Raw genomic sequence first — 19,371 nt, 5'->3', positions numbered from 1 at the left:
AAACAACAGCAATTTTAAACATTTATTAAGCACAGCCAAATAATAAGCACCTTGTTGAATATATGTATATGGGTATATTTTTTCAGAGGGATTATTGAAAGAGGATATATTGATGGTCAGTTTCCATCCAGATTTGAAAGAGGTTGCAATGGCAACCAATGGAGAATATATCTTTGTCATTGATAGATCAGGTAAAAAAATTATTTATTACCATATGTGAAACTGAGTTAGTGTTGGAAAACGTTTGGTGTAGAAATTTGAAATTTGTTTTTTTTTGTTCTGATATGGTAAAGAGATTGTTTTTATTTTAAAAAAAAAACTGATCTAGTCAGGAAGAACTTAGTTTCCATTAGAGGGAGATATTTACGAAATAATGTGTGAAAAAACAATGTTTTACTGTTATTAACATACGGAAAGAAGTTATATGTCAGCAGAATAATTTCACGAGCACTTAGACGACGTATAAACAATTTTGTGTGTATTAATTTAGGTAAAACATGATTTTGCTATACATTATTTCCATTCTAATATGCCCTTAATCTAAAACAGTAGATAAAATATAGTAGCGCTCTCTCTTGAATGCAGCAAAGACATATAAAATTTCCCATGTTAATGTGACGTCATTTTAACGTAAGCGTGTTTTAACAGGAACAAGCATATTAGAATTGTACTTAGGAAATGTTGTTAAAAAGGTTATACATTAAATGAGCCGTGCCATGAGAAAATCAACATAGTGGGTTTGCGACCAGCATGGATCCAGACCAGCCTGCGCATCCGCGCAGTCTGGTCAGGATCCATGCTGTTCGCTAACAGTTTCTCCAATTCCAATAGGCTTTAAAAGCGAACAGCATGGAGCCTGACCAGACTGCGCGGATGCGCAGGCTGGTCTGGATCCATGCTGGTCGCAAACCCACTATGTTGATTTTCTCATGGCACGGCTCAAATGCAAACGAAGAAGGTAATACTGTATAATTTTGTCACACCCTTAAATGAATAAAACATATCTGTCCCTCGCTATGAGTTTATAATAAGTTAAAAGCCTGTCTGCTTAGCTCTGTAGGTAGAGCTTTGGTCTACGGATCGCGGGGTCGTGAGTTCGATCCTCGGGCAGGGCGTATGTTCTCCGTGACTATTTGATAAACAACATTGTGTCTGTTATCATTAGTCCTCCACCACTGATTCATATGGGGAAGTTGGCAGTTACTTGCGGAGAACAGGCTTGTACTGGTACAGAATCCAGGAACACTGGTTAGGTTAACTGCCCGCTGTTATGTGAATGAAAGACTGTTGAAAAACGGCATTAAGCCCAAAACAAACAAAGAAGTATAAGTTAAACATTAAAAATGGTTCCATTGATTATGTTTCAAATGTAGTCATTTAACAGATTACAGTAAAAAGTATAGATAACAGATCTGATTCAGGTCAAGTTCATCTACTTGACATAAATATATTGCAGATAATTAAGATATTTTTAGTGCCAGGTTTATTGACACCAAACGTATTTGCACTGATAAAACCAAGAAAAAACAGTTACAAATGTGACAAAATTTACAGTATGTGTTTGCAGTCTGCTATCTGAATTTTCAGGCAGCATGATGGGAGACCAGATAGAGAATGCTAAAGAGGCCCTTCTTCTGTTTCTGAAGAGTTTACCACCAGACTGTTACTTTAACATCATCAGTTTTGGTTCAAGTTTCAGTTCCCTCTTCTCAGGGTAAGGATAATAAATTGTAGATATAAATATTTGTTAAGGCCATACCATGTCTTTTTGCCTAGCGCTTATATTTGAATGGTCATTGATCATACGTAAGTATGTAACATTGGATAAGATTTAACCATATTGTTTGCCTCAGTCAAATCTTAGACAAGTTTGATACTAGGTCATCTGGGAGTCAGAAATTAGGCCATTCAGTAATACCACTGAAAAACCTAGTTACCACTTCAAGAAGCTGCCTTTTGAACTTTAAGTACCTGAACTCCGGTTAAAATGTCTTTATAACTTATAGGTCAAAATTGAATTTTGGACACTTTTGAGTTGAAATCTAGGTAAAATTATAAGAAACCGTGTTATCACACTACCAGGTCACATGAACCTGGGTCAAATGGTAGTCAGATTGATCTCTGGAAGTCAAATTTCACTGGATGTGCAGGCTGATCTTGGCCTTCGCTGGTCGCAAAGGCAAAATCACTTGCCAGCAGGCTGAAGGTTAAGTTAATCAGAATGTTTCTCTTAATAGGATCTAGGTGAACTTGAAGTTTGAAACAGGGTCATCTGAGGTCAAAAACTTAGTTTTTAGGTAAGATCACATAAAATCCATGTTAACAGTCTATAGGCCTTATTTTCTGCTTGATCTACATAAAACTTTGCTGGAATGTTTGTCTTTATACAGTTTAGGTCAGTTCTGAAATTGGGTCATCTGAGATCGAAACTAGGCCAGATCAATAGTTGTTTTCATTCTTATACATGAATCTAACAAATGTTTTTTTAAAGGCAAGAAATTTTATACCCAAACAGAAATGACAAAACTGTAATTTTTATTGTTGAAAATGCAGAAGTATGTAAATATGAATTTCTCAATTACAGAAGCAGCAAGAAATATGCAGAGGATAGTTTAAATGAAGCCATCAAGTTACAGGAGAAAATGTCGGCAGACATGGGTGGAACAGAGATTCTAAAACCTTTAGAAAGTGTGTTCAAAAAGAAACTGTTACCAGAGCATCCAAGAAGGGTAAATGTTGTTTTGCACAAAGCCTAATCTTCATAAATCTCATAGATATTATGCAAAAATTATTGGTGCTTTTTGTCGAGCCCACTTGCAGATGAGAAGACATAGTTGTCCAAATGGCTGTTTGGATTTGTTTGTCCGGACCATTACTTTGACATGCATGGAGCAATCTTGTTTATATTTGGCATGAATGTTAACCTCAGTGAGACAGAGTGTCATGCGCAAACTTCAGGTTCCTATCTCAAAGGTCAAAGTCACAGTTGGAGATCAAAGGTCATGTCAGATATTGTCCGGCCCATAACTTTGACATGCATTGACGAATCTTGTTTATATTTGGCATGACTGTTAACCTCAATGAGAAGGAGTGTCATGTGCAAACCTCAGGTTCCTATCTCAAAGTCAAGGTCACTGTTGGAGGACAAAGGTCATGTCAGATCTTATCCAGCCCATAACTTAGCCCCTAAAAGACTTGCATTGAGGAATCTTGTTTATATTTTACATGAATGTTTAACTCAGTGTGACTGACATCTCAAAGGTCAAGGTCACAGTTATGAGTCAAAGGGTGGTCTGGACATGTTGCCAGTGGACTATTTTAACAGATAATAAATATAAAGGTAAAATTTTTATTACAACAATTCATCTGAATAAAAGATAACATGGGCTACAAAACTCTTGTGCGACCAGCTATTATAGCAAGCTACAAATACTTATTTGGGAATATTTCACTCTCTGGTTCAACTCTTTAAATACTGAATGTCAGTAAAGGAAGCTGCCAGTCCTATACCATACACATGGCCAGGGATCAAACCCTAAACCTCTGACAAACACTTGTCCAATAAGCTATTGAGGCACTTTAAGGACTTGGTTAATTCTACATGAATACATTTAAACCAGTCCTAAAAGATCTAGCTTTAAAGACTTCTGCTTCCCCTCCCGGCTATTTTAACAATTACAGTGTATTTTAACCTTTGAATAAAGACCACTTGTTATTAAAGGCCACATTTTCTGTAGAGGATTGTCTGTATAGGCAGGTTCAAAGGTATTGGAATTGCTGTCAGGACTTTTCTACACTATATACATTTTGCTAAATAGAAGCTCTGAATAGTCCGAAAATAGACTTCTGAATCAGTAGTCAACAGCAAAGTGAGAAAAATGTATTCAGCTAGGTATAAAACTTGACAAACTGTTGCTGTAGCTGACATGAAAAACATAATTAAAAATTAAAACATATTAATTTGTTGATTTCCATGACTTCTTGAATGGTAATGTGCCGTATAAATGTGTTATGGTATTCTTGAATGTGTATAATTCATGACAAAGCAGGATTATATAATTGTCTAATTGAAAAATGCATGCACATATCCATTTTAACACAGAAATCTGACCTCACATCAACATATAAATGAGCACCATACAAGCATCAAGAAAGGGTGCTTCTATTTTTTATCTACTATATTACATGTATATTAGAGATGTTTTAAAATCCAAATGAAATAATGAATTGGTGTAATACTTAATTTACACACATTGTATACTTATAAGGCACAAAAATATCTCATTAAATGCCTTAGAACAAGAATTTAGTGGGACCTATTACTTCTTGTATTTTAACACTGTTAAAACACAATTACCTTTTGACGTTACATCAACCTACTATATTTGGTGCCATACAATGTTTTCATATTTAGTAAACAATATTGAGCTTGCTAAAAACACTTCTTGTTAATTTACTGGCACTGTTAATTTGTACTGTGTTTACATAAATACATGTGTAGTAATATAAACCTGACATATGATACTGTTTATACAGTCATGTATACACAAATATGTTTGTTTTGTTTGTTTCAGAGATATTTATAAATAACTTTTCATACTTTCATATATGAAATTTGGACACGATATAATTTGCCTGCCCGCTTAGCTCAGTAGGGAGAGCGTTGGTCTAGAGATCGCGTGGTCACGAGTTAGATCCCCAGGCAGGGCCTATGTTCTCCATGATTTGATAAAAGACATTGTGTCTGACAACCATTTGTCCTCCACCTCTGATAATTCATGTGGGGAAGTTGGCAGTTACTTGCGGAGAACAGGTTAGTACTGGTATAGAATCCAGGAACACTGGTTAGGTTTACTGCCCGTCATTAAATGACTGAAATACTATTGAAAAATGGCATGAAACCCAAAACAAACAGACAAACTTTAAAGATATTTTACAGGTGTTTGTACTAACAGATGGTGGTGTAAGCAACACAGATAAAGTGATTGGATTGGTCAGAAAACAGTCGCAGAACACAAGTACAAGGTACCCATTCATGTCATTAATATGTCGGTAATAATTTTTTTTGTGTATTACCTTTTGCAGAAGCCCGAGGGAATATTTATGACAGAGACTTCTTTGAAAATATAGTAAGTGAGTATTACCACCGAAGTAAGAGCCATGTGAGTTTTTTGTAACTTTGATTGACACTTGTATGATTTTGAATATACATACTTCACTGTTTCCAGGGTTTTCACACTTGGTATTGGTCACGGTGTTTCCACTGCTCTAGTGAAAGGTATGGCAAATAATGGTGGAGGCAAGGCAGAATTTATTGCTGGCCAGGATCGTATACAGCCAAAGGTAGATTAGATACTTGTAAACATAGTAGAAACTTTGCTATATCAATGATTAACATGGTGCTAACAGGGTAACATTAGTTATGGTTTTATATATTGATTATTGTGAAGAAGAAGTGGAGTTTATCTCTGTCACCACTTACATTGCTTTCATGTAAATGTTTGATGGCACAGTTCACGATTTTGCTGTATCTTTTAAACCCATCAAACCTCATGTTTGCCCTTAGTACGCAGCAGCCATCTTTTGGTTAGGGGTAAGGCAGCATTAAGTTCACTTGGGTCAGATATTATAATAGTGCCTCTTGACATCACTTTTCAGATATTGCATTTAACATTATCAAACATTATATGAGCCATGCCATGGGAAAACCAACATAGTGGGCATGCGACCAGCATGGATCCAGACCAGCCTGCGCATCCGCGCAGTCTGGTCAGGATCCATGCTGTTCGCTAATAGTTTCTCCAATTCCAATAGGCTTTAAAAGCGAACAGCATGGAGCCTGACCAGACTGCGCGGATGCGCAGGCTGGTCTGGATCCATGCTGGTCGCATACCCACTATGTTGGTTTTCTCATGGCACGGCTCATATTAGGACTGGTATAGTGAGAGGAAAATAATTTTATGTAAGAGATTCCAAAAGTCAAATTTAATAGGGTAAACTCCTCTGTCTAACCCAGTTACATGTATCTTGTCATTACTATAACATTCACACGAAAGTAGGACAAATTCCCTCCCACACAGAAAGCACTCCACATGATTATTGAAGTGGACAAGTGAATTAGCAGAATTTTCATCATTTTCTGATTAACTTTAAAATATTTTCAAGGACAATAACAGTTTACTAAACTTAATTTTATGAATAAGTTGTTGATGCTGAAATGTAAAAAAATATTTTGATGACTTTGTGGCTTATTTATGATTATATTCTGTTAAATGTTTAGCAGGGGGTTTTGTCTATCCCTTTTTAGCTCACCTGTCACAAAGTGACAAGATGAGCTTTTGTGATCGCGCAGTGTCCGTCGTCTGTCGTCCATCCGTGCGTGCGTCTGTAAACTTTTGCTTGTGACCACTCTAGAGGTCACATTTTTCATGGGATCTTTATGAAAATTGGGCAGAATGTTCATCTTGGTGATATCTAGGTCAAGTTAGAAACTGGGTCACGTACCTTTAAAAACTAGGTCAGTAGGTCTAAAAATAGAAAAACCTTATGACCTCTCTAGAGGCCATATATTTCACCAAATCTTCATGAAAATTGGTCAGAATGTTCATCTTGATGATATCTAGGTCAAGTTTGAAACTGGGTCACGTGCCATCAAAAACTAGGTCAGTAGGTCTAAAAATAGAAAAACCTTTTGACCTCTCTAAAGGCCATATTTTTCATGGGATCTGTATGAAAGTTGGTCTGAATGTTCATCTTGATGATATCTAGGTCAGGTTCGAAACTGGGTCACGTGCGGTCAAAAACTAGGTCAGTTGGTCTAAAAATAGAAAAACCTTTGTGACCTCTCTGGAGGCCATATATTTCATGAGATCTGCATGAAAATTGGTGACAATGTTCACCTTGATGATATCTAGGTCAAGTAGGAAAGTGGGTCAACTGCCATCAAAAACTAGGTCAGTAGGTCAAATAATATAAAAACCTTGTGACCTCTCTAGAGGCCATAATTTTCATGGGATCTGTATGAAAGTTGGTCTGAATGTTCCTCTTGATGATATCTAGATCAAGTTAGAAAGTGGGTCACGTGCGGTCAAAAACTAGGTCAGTAGGTCAAATAATAGAAAAACCTTGTGACCTTTCTAAAGGCCATATTTTTCATGGGATCTGTCTGAAAATTGGCCTGAATGTTCATCTTGATGATATCTAGGTCAAGTTTGAAACAGGGTCATGTGCGGTCAAAAACTAGGTCAGTAGGTCTAAAAATAGAAAAACCTTGTGACCTCTCTAGAGGCCATACTTGTGAATGGATCTCCATAAAAATTGGTCAGAATGTTCACCTTGATGATATCTAGGTCAAGTTCGAAACTGGGTCTTGTGCCATCAAAAACTAGGTCAATAGGTCAAATAATAGAAAAACCTTTGTGACCTCTCTAAAGGCCATATTTTTTCACAGGATCTGTATGAAAGTTGGTCTGATTGTTCATCTTGATGATATCTAGGTCAAGTTCGAAACTGGGTCACGTGCATTCAAAAACTAGGTCAGTAGGTCTAAAAATAGAAAAACCTTTTTACCTCTCTAGAGGCCATATATTTCATGAGATCTTCATGAAAATTGGTGACAATGTTCACCTTGATGATATCTAGATCAAGTTCGAAACTGGGTTACGTGCCGTCAAAAACTAGGTCAGTAGGACAAATTATAGAAAAACGTTGTGACCTCTCTAGAGGCCATAATTTTCATGGGATCTGTATGAAAATTAGTCTGAATGTTCATCTTGATGATATCTAGGTCAAGTTCGAAAGTGGGTCACGTGCCATCAAAAACTAGGTCAGTAGGTCAAATAATAGAAAAACCTTATGACCTCTCTAAAGGCCATATTTTTCATGGGATCTGTATGAAAATTGGTCTGAATGTTCATCTTGATGATATCTAGGTCAAGTTCGAAACAGGGTCATGTGCGGTCAAAAACTAGGTCAGTAGGTCTAAAAATAGAAAAACCTTGTGACCTCTCTAGAGACCATTCTTGTGAATGGATCTGCATAAAAATTGGTCAGAATGTTCACCTTAGTGATATCTAGATCAAGTTTGAAACTGGGTCACGTGCCTTAAAAAACTAGGTCAGTAGGTCAAATAATAAAAAAAACATTGTGACCTCTCTAGAGGCCATACTTTTCATGGGATCTGTATGAAAGTTGGTCTGAATGTTCATCTTGATGATGTCTAGGTCAAGTTTGAAACTGGGTCAGCTGCGGTCAAAAACTAGGTCAGTAGGTCTAAAATTATTAAAATCTTTTGACCTCTCTAGAGGCCATATTTTTCATGGGATCTGTATGAAAATTGATCTGAATTTTCACCTTGATGATATCTAGGTAAAGTTCAAAACAGGGTCACGTACCTTCGAAAACTAGGTCAATAGGTCAAATAATAGAAAAACCTTTGTGACCTCTAGAGACCATATTTTTCAATGGATCTTCATGAAAATTGGTCAGAATTTTTTATCTCGATAATATCTAGGTCAAGTTCAAAACTGGGTCACATGAGCTCAAAAACTAGGTCACTATGTCAAATAATAGAAAAATGGACGTCATACTCAAAACTTGGTCATGTGAGAAGAGGTGAGCAATTCAGGACCATCATGGTCCTCTTGTTTGTGAAATATCAACAGCAGAGGTTTTGTCTGGTTTCCATTACACATATTATTACAAGGTTCACAGTGTGACATAATAACATTTTAGTTTTGTTTAATTTATTTTAGGTAGATTGTGAAGCAAGTTCTACAACTTACATTAATCGCTCTCAACACCTCATTCCTTATAAAATCCATTGCCACGAGGGTATGAGGGAAAAGAGGCCAGTATCCCTTTTAATGCTTAGCGCCAAGCAAGAGAGCTACTGGTATAATTTTTCACGTCTTTGGTATGACGTGGCAGGGGATCGAACCCGGGACTTCCCGCACTCGAAGCAGGCACTTTTCCACTAGGCTATTGAGGCATTTCGACATTTTTTACAGATGTCTCAAATTTATTGCAGTGCACGCTGCTACCCTTGACATCAAGATGTTACATGCATTATGTTAACATTTAATGTTTTCATTTTTTGCACAGGTCATATCATTACTGAAGTGTGCAATGCAGCCAGCTATAACAGATATTACCATCAGCTGGGATCTACCCCCTGATGTGACCCCTGTTTCCATTCCTACGGAACCTCCAACAATAATATCTGCTGGTGAAAGAATGGCTTTGTATGCTATCTTGCAGGGAGTTGATAAACATGTAAGACTAGTTTTTTTAAAAATGGTTAGTTTGTTTGTTTGTTTGTTTTGGGTTTAACGCTGTTTTTCAACAGTATTTCAGTCATGTAACGGCGGGCAGTTAACCTAACCAGTGTTCCTGGATTCTGTACCAGTACAAACATGTAAACGTGCAAGTAACTGCCAACTTCCCCACATGAATCAGAGGTGAAAAGTGGTTAAAGAATATCAACTGCAGTGTGCAGGGGTCAAAGATTTTAGCTTCTTACTTGTATAAGTAAAAGTAACAGGTTTGTTTATTGAAGTGTAAACTCACAGGTTCAGTTGAAAGAGTTAACCAATTTTTTGCCATGTGCATACCGTATGTACCTCCTGAACCTTTTCCTTAAATGCCAATCACCAGAAAAGTAAGCAATCAGTAACTAATCTTTAAATGGCTGGCAGCTCATTAAAGTTTCAATCTTGAACTAGCTGGCAGCTCAGATTGATCCAGGTGGGATTCTAACCTCTCACCTCCAAGTCCTGAGGGATCGGGTCATGGTGTAGGGTATGTATGTCTGAAAATAGTTAATATCACTTTAGATTACCTAAGGATTATTAACTTTTACCTTGCTAAATTTCTAAAATGGACTCATCCATTGTTCAATTTGGGCAGTACCACTTATTTTTGAAAGGGGTATTCACTGAAACTTTACTGACTGAATAGCGAACAGTGCAGACCATGATCAGGTCTGCACTGGTCGAAAAGGCAGAATCACTTTCCACCAGCAGAATTAAGGTTAAGCTAATTAACTACAGAAAATTCTTAAGTGGTAAACCAATGTTAATGGCATAGTTTATATTATTAAACCAAAATTTAAAAGGGAGGCAAACTTATGCAAGGGTAGAATGTTAAGAACATTGAGGCTGAGGTTGTGTGTTCAAATTCAGTTGAACGTGCAATTTGATAGTGTTCTCCACAATCCCTTTCCAGGGCTTGAGAACTGGTCATAAGTTCAGAAAACAGTCGTTGAATGGTATAGGGGTGAGACCTTTCTCTACAATCAATGAGAAATGAATATGTTTAAAATAGGGGACCAATTATGACAAACAGCATTTTAGATACAGTAACAGCCCAGTTTTTCCCCCAGTCAGTTCTTTCCCCGGGGAAAAAACTGACTAGTCAATTCTTTCCCCCGGGGAAAAAACTGACTAGTCAGTTTCTTCCCCCCCCTAGTCAGTTTTTTCCCCCCTTGGAATAAGTTTTCTGATAGGGAAAGAAACTGACTAGTTAGTCAGTTCTTTACCCCTAGTTTTCCCTTCAATTACTGGATTCTTTCGGTATTGTTATTTCGGATAGAATTGTTATTCATTTTCCATTTAAATTTCAGATGAAACAGGTATTGTTTTTCATTTGAATAAACCTGTATGTTTCTTTTTTGTAACTTTTATCAATGTTTTTTTTTGTCAAATCAAATTTTTCAACTTCTGTTTGATTGCCATTACTATTTAATATCTGTCAGGTGCGGGGAAGAAATTGACTGGTCAGTTCTTTCCCCCTTGCATATGCTTGACCTATCAGGTAGGGGAAGAAATTGACCAGTCAGTTCTTTCCCCCCTAGCCATTACTTGCTCTGTTAGGTGGGGGAAGAAATTGACCGGTCAGTTCTTTCCCCCACCTAACAGAGCAAGTATTGGCTTTGGAGGGGAAAGAACTGACCAGTCAATTTTTTCCCCCACCTGACAGGTCAAGCACTGGCTAGGGGGAAAAGAACTGACCAGACATTTTCTTTGCCCACCTAACAGAGCTAGTACTGGCTAGAGGGGGAAGAAATTGACCTGGCTAGGGGGGAAAGAACTGATCAGACATTTTCTTTGCCCAACTAACAGAGCAGGTACTGGCTAGAGGGGGAAGAAATTGACCGGTCAGCTCTTTCTAGCAAGTACTGACTAGAGGGGAAAGAACTGAGTAAATTTCTTCCCCCACCTGACAGGTCAAGCATATGATAGGGGGGAAAGAACTGACTGGTCAATTTCTTCTTCCCACCTGAAAGGTCAAGTTCTTGCTAGGGGGAAAAGAACTGACCGGTCAGTTTCTTCCCCCACCTGACAGGTCAAGTACTGGCTAGGGGGGAAAGAACTGACTAGTCAATTTCTTCCCCTACCTGACAGGTCAAGCACTGGCTAGGGGGGGAAAGAACTGACTGGTCAATTTCCTCTCCCCACCCGACAGGTCAAGTACTGGCTAGGGGGGAAAGAAATGACTGGTCAAATTCATTTCCCCACCCGACAGGTCAAGTGCTGGCTAGGGGGGAAAGAACTGACTGGTTTAATTTCTTCCCCCCCTGACAGGTCAAGTACTTGCTGGGGGGAAAGAACTGACCAGTCAATTTCTTCTCCCACCAAACAGAGCAAGTACTGGCTAGCGGGGAAAAGAACTGACTGGTCAATTTCATTTCCCCACCTGACAGGTCAAGTACTGGCTAGGGGAGAAAGAACTGACCGGTCAATTTCTTCCCCCACCTAACAGAGCAAGTACAGGCTAGGGGGAAAAGAACTGACTGGTCAATTTACTTCCCCCACCTTACTGGTCAGGTACTGGCTACGTGGGAAAAGAACTGACCAGCAGTAATTTCCTTACCTTAGAAGAAATTGAAACAGGAAAAAGGCAAATAAAAAAAATACAACAGAAATTAAAATAAGTTCTTTTAAAAATATTTCTTTAATTTACACAAAATATGAAACATATTTCTTATTTTATATGAAATTGAAATGAAAACCGACTATCGGAAATGAAAAACAGGCTAGTTAAGAATAACCAAGAATAACCAGTTCCAATTCACTAACAGGGGAAATAATTGACTAGCCAGGAAAATTGATGAGGGGGGGGGGGGAAAGAATTGACTAGTTAGTTTTTTTCCCCCCATAAGAATGATCAAGAGTAACCAGTTGCGATTGGGGGGAAAAAATTGACTAGGGGGGGGAAAGAACTGACCAGTCAGTTTCTTCCCCGGGGAAAAAAACTGACTAGTCAATTGTTTTCCCCGGGGAGGAAACTAACTATTCAGTTTTTTCCCCGGGGAAAGAACTGACTGGGGAAATAACTGACCGTTACACCTGTAACCGGTATTCTCCAATTTAATGATTTCAGCATTTTCTGGTTTTTAGGAACAGTGTGTATGCATTGAGCTTCTTTATGTCTGTAGAATGATGAATACTAGTACATAATTACACTGAAATTGCCAAGTATTCAATCAGTCACAACCTTAAACTTACTAATAAACATGTTTTTCTTTTCATTAAAGACTGTCTATGCACCGAGTACAGTGACCTTGAAAGGTCAGCAGGATAGAAAACCTGTATCATACAGTATGACCTTCACCATATGTGAAACAGATGATATAAGTACATCTGCACCAGTTCATCGCTTAGCAACCAAAGTCCAGATTAAGCTTCTTCAAGACCAGGAGTCTGCATCTTTAGCTTTAGGTAATAATAATTTTTCCAAACATTGTTTAAGGGAAGGGCAATCTTGATCTCTGTTAAGTCTTCAACCACAGAAGTCATTGAAAGAATTTTTGAAATTGGTTTGAAAGTTATTAATGTTCAAACTTTACCAAGCTTGGTGTATAGCAAGTTTCTTTCGTTTGGGGTCACTGTCACTAAAGTAGGAAAATGATTTCCGGTCAATAACTTGAAGTAGGAATGAGATATTGCAATGGAACTATGTATGTAGAGAAACTAAAGAAAGACTGGTGATAAGTTTTGTGGCCATTAAGTCAAGGTCACTGTTATGTCTGGTAACTGTTAACGAAGGGGATAACATATTAAAAACCTGCATTTTTGGGAATTTTGACATCTCTTATTCTCATTTTTTTAATGAAAAAAATGCTGTCATGCATTACACAAACTAATTTAGCGTTGTTTAAATTTAGTCATCAAAATGAAAATGGCTGCCGTCGTGCTCAGTTCATTTTGTCAAATATCTTTTTCAGTAGCCTGATTTTGAAAATTCTTTCAAAGTGATGTGTGGTTGGACAATGACTTTTATACCAAATCATCTTGCAGTTGCACTTTTCTTCTCATTTTGTCTCACAGTGTTCATAGGTTACATTCAAGTAACTGGCAGCTTCCTCAGAATGACTCCATTTGCATTGTGTTTAGTGACGACTGGATAATATTAGCATTTTTGAGGGATTGAATTTTCTACATTGTGTATTTCTGATAGATTGTGTAAAACAGGATGAAATTTATAGTGGCCTTTTGTCCTTTATAGTATATTTCTTGATTCAGATAAGTTAACTTAATTAGAATTTCACAGCGTTTTGCTGCAAAAATCTAAATGAAATGGAACTTTATGTTCTGTGCATCTTTTTAGCTATTGTGATCGCTCACCGTCCGGCCATCCGTCTGTCCGTCCGTCCACACTTTCCTTTAAACAACATCTCCTCCTAAACCACCAGGCCAATTTTGATGAAACTTCACTGGGATGTTCCTTGGATGGTCTTCTTTGAAAATTGTTCAAAGAATTGAATTCCGTACAGAACTCTGGTTGCCATGGCAACCAAAAGGAAAAACTTTAAAAATCTTCTTGCCCAGGTCATAGGGCTTTAATATTTGGTATGTAGCATCATCTAGTGGTTCTCTACCAAGATTGTTCAAATTATCCCCCTAGGCTCAAATATGGGCTTAGAGCCTCAATATTTGGCATGTGACATCATCTAATGGTCCTCTATAAAGAATATTCAAATTATGCCCCTGGGGTGAAAAGAGGCCCCACCCCGGGGGTCCCAAGTTTTACATAGATTTATATAGGAAAAAACTTTAAAAATCTTCTAGTCTGAAGCCACAAGACCTAGGCCTTTGATGTTTGATATGTAGCATCACCTTATGGTCCTCTACCAAGATTGTTCAAATTATGCCCCTAGGATGAAAAGAGGCCCCGTCCCGGGGGTCCCAAGTTTTACATAGACTTACATTTATATAGGAAAAAAAATCTTCCTGAAACTGCAAGGCCTAGGCTTTTGATATTTGGTAAGTTGCATTGCCTAGTGTTCCTCTACCAAGATTGTTCAAATTATGCCTCTGGGGTAAAAAGAGGCCCTGCCCTAGGGGTCTCAAGTTTAGCATAGACTTACATTGGAAAAACTTTTTAAAATCTTCTTGACTGAAAGTTCAAGGCCTAGGCTTTTGATATTTGGTATGTAGCATTGCCTAGTGGATCCCTAACAAGATTGTTCTAATTATGCCCCTGGGGTGAAAAGAGGCCCTGCCCCGAGGGTCATTTAGTTTATATATGAGTTATATAGGAAAAAATACTTCAAAAATTATCTGATCATATTTCCTAGTTTGATTATAATTACCTGATGACCCCAAGTAATTAGGGGTCACTTGACTGTGACCTTGACCTACTGACCTACTTTCTTGTTTTTTAAGATACAGATGACATATTCATTTTTGCACACCTATCTTAAAACTGACTAAAAATGGAAAAAACTTCAAACATCATCTCCTCCTAAACCGATGGGCCGATTTTGAAATTATTTCACACAAATAGTCCTTATGTCACCCTCTACTAAAATTGTTCAGATTATTTGGATTTGTCAAAAAACATGGCTGCCAGGGGGCATGGTCACTTTTCCCTATATGTATATAGTGAAAACTTTAAAAATCTTCTTGTGTGAAACTGCTCGCCCGATTTTAAAATAAGTTTACTCAAATGGTCGTTGTGTGACCCTCTACCAAGATTGTTCAGATTATTCCGATTCGTCAAAAAACATGGCTGCCAGGGGGCATGGTCACTTTTCCCTACATGGTTATAGTGGAAATTTAAAAAATCTTCTTGTGTGAAACTGCTCGCCCGATTTTAAAATAATTTTGCACAAATGGTCTTTGTGTGACCCTCTTCCAAGATTGTTCAAATTATTCTGATTCATCAAAAAACATGGCTGACAGGGAGCATGGTCACTTTTTATCCCCCGCCGATGAAATCGGGAGGGGGGTATTGAAATGGCGTTGTCCGTCCGTGTGTGTGTCCGTCTGCAGCCATTTCTCAGTAACTAGCAGGTAGAATTTCATAAAACTTGAAATAAACATGAACCAACATACTGCGATGATGCCCGTCAAGTTTTTATCCGGGTCCACCCCTTATTTTCAGAGTTTTGGCCCCTGAAATAGTCAAAAATGCACATTTTTGTCCGTCTGCAGCCATTTCTCAGTAACTAGCTGGTAGAATTTCATAAAACTTGAAATAAACAAGAACCAACATACTGCGATGATGCCTGTCAAGTTTTTATCTGGGTCTGCCCCTTATTTCCAGAGTTATGGCCCCTGAAATAGTCAAAAATGCACATTTTCACCTTGTGACGCGCCTAGGTCAAAAGTATTTAACAGGGGTCTAGCTAGGTCCAATTTTTTGGGAGAAGTCACTTCTCCTTCAAGCAGATTTAGGGAGCAGTGGGGAGACTTTAGGGAGAAGTGGGAAGACTTTTCCTACCGCAATGATGTCGAGTGATTCGAAAGGTGGCTGTAATTTTCTTGTTTCTTGATAAAAAGTATTGATGTGACCATTCATTTTCTTAGTTAGATCATTTCCCATACAGTGGTTATTGCTTCGTTAAAAAATTCTGAAAAAAACCGTTTTCAAAATTCAAGCCAATTCTGTAAATGTAACCCGCCAAATTTTGGTTATATCTTGTATGAAGTGTTTATTATTAACACCGAGTCATTCACCGAGGAATCTCAGAATCTCACCCGAATGAAACTGAAAGTAAACTGTGTAATCTAGAAATACATATTCAAATAAATTCATCGATGGAAGTCAATTTAAACATTGTTAATACATTACATGTCGTTCTTTTATCATAGATAACAAATAATTGTGTACCAAATTCCAATTAATCGCATGGTTAATCAGCAGTTTCTTAAAAAAAAAAAACTTTGCTTTTTGCACTCGAACATGTTGACAATTAAAAACGAAGTGTCAAAGACGTAAATGCGACGCTAATTGGCTGAACACAATCAACGAGGTGTATCGGATAATTTGATTCGCTTTCACACTTCTCGGGAAAATCTCGCAAGTACCTGAAGTAGGAGGAGCTTAAACTATGCTACCGGCGTGTGTTTGTGTATTCGGCACTCGTTATGACACCGTGCAAATTGTCAACAGTCCGGGTAGCACTAATTAGCGAGTGCAGAAATCAAAGAAAATCTGGCGACTTGCATTTCGCTTTGAGGTTAGATTTGAGCGGAGTTTGAAGTTCTAGAGTGCCTATTTCGCTCAAGTCGCCCACTCGCGAGAGCCCTGATTTAATATAAATTTATTAAACCTTGCATGAGTCTTTATCATGATATGAACTTGCGCACCTCCTATTTTTTGTCTGCCTCCACCCCCAATTTTTAGAGTTATGGCCCCTGAAATTGTCAAAAATTCCCATTTTCACTTTGTGACGCACCTAGCTCAAAAAGTATACGATATAAATGGATGAAAATTTGCATAAGTCTTTATCATGGTGTGACCTTGAACACTTGGCATTCTTCTTGAGAATCTTAACGCTTATTACAGAGTTATTGCCCTTGAAATAGCCAAAATAGTGTAATTTTTGTTTGTGATGCTCATAACTAAAGTATATGCCCTAGAATAATGAATCCTTTTCATAAAATGTTTGTTGAGGTTATACCCGCTTAAGACTTTGCAAACATTTGAATTAGTATCCCTTATTTGTGACAAATGTACCAGTGGGGGGGGGGGGGCACACCCTGTGTCCTACAGACACATACTAGTTTTTTTCATTTTTAATTTTCCATCAATATTTATAATCAAATAAATTTTTGTACCTCCCACCCCCCGAAAAAATTTTTTTTCCATTCCTTTTTTTTAAAACTTTTCCATTCCTTTTTTTTTTAAATGTTCATACCTTCAACATCCACAACCATCCCACCGCCAGCCATGTTCTAGATATCTTTCTTGGTTGTGCTCTCTTAAGGACATCCGTCTTTTAAGTTCAAATGTACATTTTAAATAGCAACACTTGGTGCCAAACTACTCAAAGGCAGTATTTCGTTCTAGTTACATTTCAAGCTCACATTTCAAATATTTAATAACTCCATTTAATTCTAAAAGCTAAGCTTATTCTATTCAAAATAATTTCATTAGTCAGGATCAATATAACATACATTTATTATGTACACTTAAAACATTTATTTTCTGTTAAATTGATTTTGACTAATGAAATCATTTGCTTCTTAGTAACATCCTTAACTTTTTGCCGGATATATTTTTTTGCCATTCCTCACCACAAACCCTTTCGGCGGGGGATACCAATTCATCGAATTTGCTAGTTCCTATATGTATACAGTAGAAAATCTTATTGTATAAAACTGTTAGCTTAATTTTAAAATAATTTCACACAAATGGTCTTTGTGTGACCTTCTACAAATATTGTTCAATTTATGTTGCCCTTTGTGTGCAACATATACTTACTATAGGCTTATATATAAGAAACTTTGAAAATCTTCTTCTCTGAATCAATAATAGCTAGAGCCTTGATATTTGGCATGTGATATCAGAGTTGTACTGTCTATCATAATTGTTCAAATTATTGCCCTAAGTTCAAAAATGTGTGTGACTTGTATATAATATAGGCTAAAATAGAAGAGACCGAACTTTGTACTAGTACCATTACTTTACTCAAACACACTTGAAGCCTTGTTCAAAGGTGAGCGCTTGAGGGCCAGTGACCCTCTTGTTTAAATGTGCTATGGTTTACTGTAGGTAGAGCAAATTTTGCTTAAAAATTTAGTGTAAGTAAAATGACTGTTAATGTTTCCTAGCCTGAAAGCTTTTAATAACTGATGTGTTATGTCTCCTAAAGGAATAAATAATGAAGTTTTGTGATGAAGTACTGTGCTGACATAAGCTGGGTAGGAACTTGGGTCCTTGTAGGTTTAGCCAATGATCCCCAATTTATGTTTCATATTGCAGATGATGACTATAGGTTCCAGGAGGAATGTGAAAATATCCAGACACTGCGGGAAAAAATCATTAATATTAGTTGTCAGGGCAACATTATATCAAAATACACATCATTTGTTGCCATAGATACGGAGGGAAAGAGAGTTGAGGGTAAATCTGTCCAGCGATCTTGTCCAGTGCCTACTTTGTCAAAAGATTATAAAAAGGGTATTGATGAGGTAAGTTTTTATGCCCCCGGCATCTACTGATGCGGGAGGCATATAGTGATTGTTCTGTCCGTCCGTTCATTCGTCTGTTCGTCCGTCAGTCCGTACAAGGTTAACCAAATGGGACCGTTTCGTCTAGCATCAATACCCCTTACTGGAATGACTTGATACTAACGCAGATGTAACCTGTGACCATTCCTCATCTTCGGACATCACCTGACCTCAGTTTGACCTTGACCTTGACCTCATTTTGGACTTATTTAGGTTGCTTTATATGGGCCATCTCTTGGTTAACCAAATGGGACCGTTTCGTCTAACATCCGTACCTCTTACTAGAATGACTTGATACTAATGCAGATGTAACCTCATCTTCAGACATCACCTAACCTCAGTTTGACCTTGAACTTGACCTCGTTTGGACTTAGGTTGCTTTGTATCGACAAGGATGCCACCGGGGGCATCAAGCGTTTATTAAATGCAGCTTCTTGTTTGAAGTTATTAATGAGGTAAGTTTAAGGTGTTGGTGAGGTAAATTTTACATATTGATAAGGTAAATTTAGGTATTGATGAGGTTAGTTTTAAGTATTGGTGAGGTTTGTTTTAAGTACTGATTAGGTAAGTTTAAGGTATTGATGAGGTAAGTTTTACATATTGATAAGGTTAGCTCAAGTTCATTAAAAATATATATAGTTATGCCGGATTCAAGTTGGAAGTCATGAATTTCCACTCACATTACAACACCTTACCCACCCTCATCACACCAAAAATCTCTTCCTTTTTACATTATTCACACTTACAATATAATCAAAATAATATTTTGGTAAACATTTTGGAAAAGTTAAGCAAACTGTCTTGTTAGCGCCTGTTTTCAGTTCCTTAATGACCTGTCACTGACAAGTGCTTATTGTTTGCCTCCTCTCCAGTCTTCATTTTGTCTGTCTGTCTTAAAGTTATTAGGAAT

The 19,371-nt window shown here is 37.5% G+C and overlaps 1 protein-coding gene across 4 annotated transcripts in view; it reads left to right on the top strand.

Annotated features, from left to right (window-relative positions):
• Positions 1 to 19,371, top strand: part of LOC128555067 (von Willebrand factor A domain-containing protein 5A-like) — a 150,222-nt gene that overhangs the window by 105,495 nt on the left and 25,356 nt on the right. For all 4 annotated transcript variants that reach the window (XM_053536424.1, XM_053536426.1, XM_053536425.1 and 1 more), the window contains 8 exons: positions 87 to 191; positions 1,588 to 1,714; positions 2,585 to 2,729; positions 4,940 to 5,025; positions 5,229 to 5,343; positions 9,103 to 9,273; positions 12,536 to 12,719; positions 18,214 to 18,422. In XM_053536424.1, coding sequence (XP_053392399.1) covers positions 87 to 191; positions 1,588 to 1,714; positions 2,585 to 2,729; positions 4,940 to 5,025; positions 5,229 to 5,343; positions 9,103 to 9,273; positions 12,536 to 12,719; positions 18,214 to 18,422 — 1,142 coding nt within the window. The remainder of the gene's footprint in view (positions 1 to 86; positions 192 to 1,587; positions 1,715 to 2,584; positions 2,730 to 4,939; positions 5,026 to 5,228; positions 5,344 to 9,102; positions 9,274 to 12,535; positions 12,720 to 18,213; positions 18,423 to 19,371) is intronic.

This window comes from Mercenaria mercenaria, chromosome 2, assembly GCF_021730395.1.
Source record: "Mercenaria mercenaria strain notata chromosome 2, MADL_Memer_1, whole genome shotgun sequence".
NCBI classification, from domain to species: domain Eukaryota; kingdom Metazoa; phylum Mollusca; class Bivalvia; order Venerida; family Veneridae; genus Mercenaria; species Mercenaria mercenaria.
The sequence above is the reverse complement of the archived record's forward strand: the minus strand, read 5'-3'. Positions and strand labels throughout refer to the sequence as shown.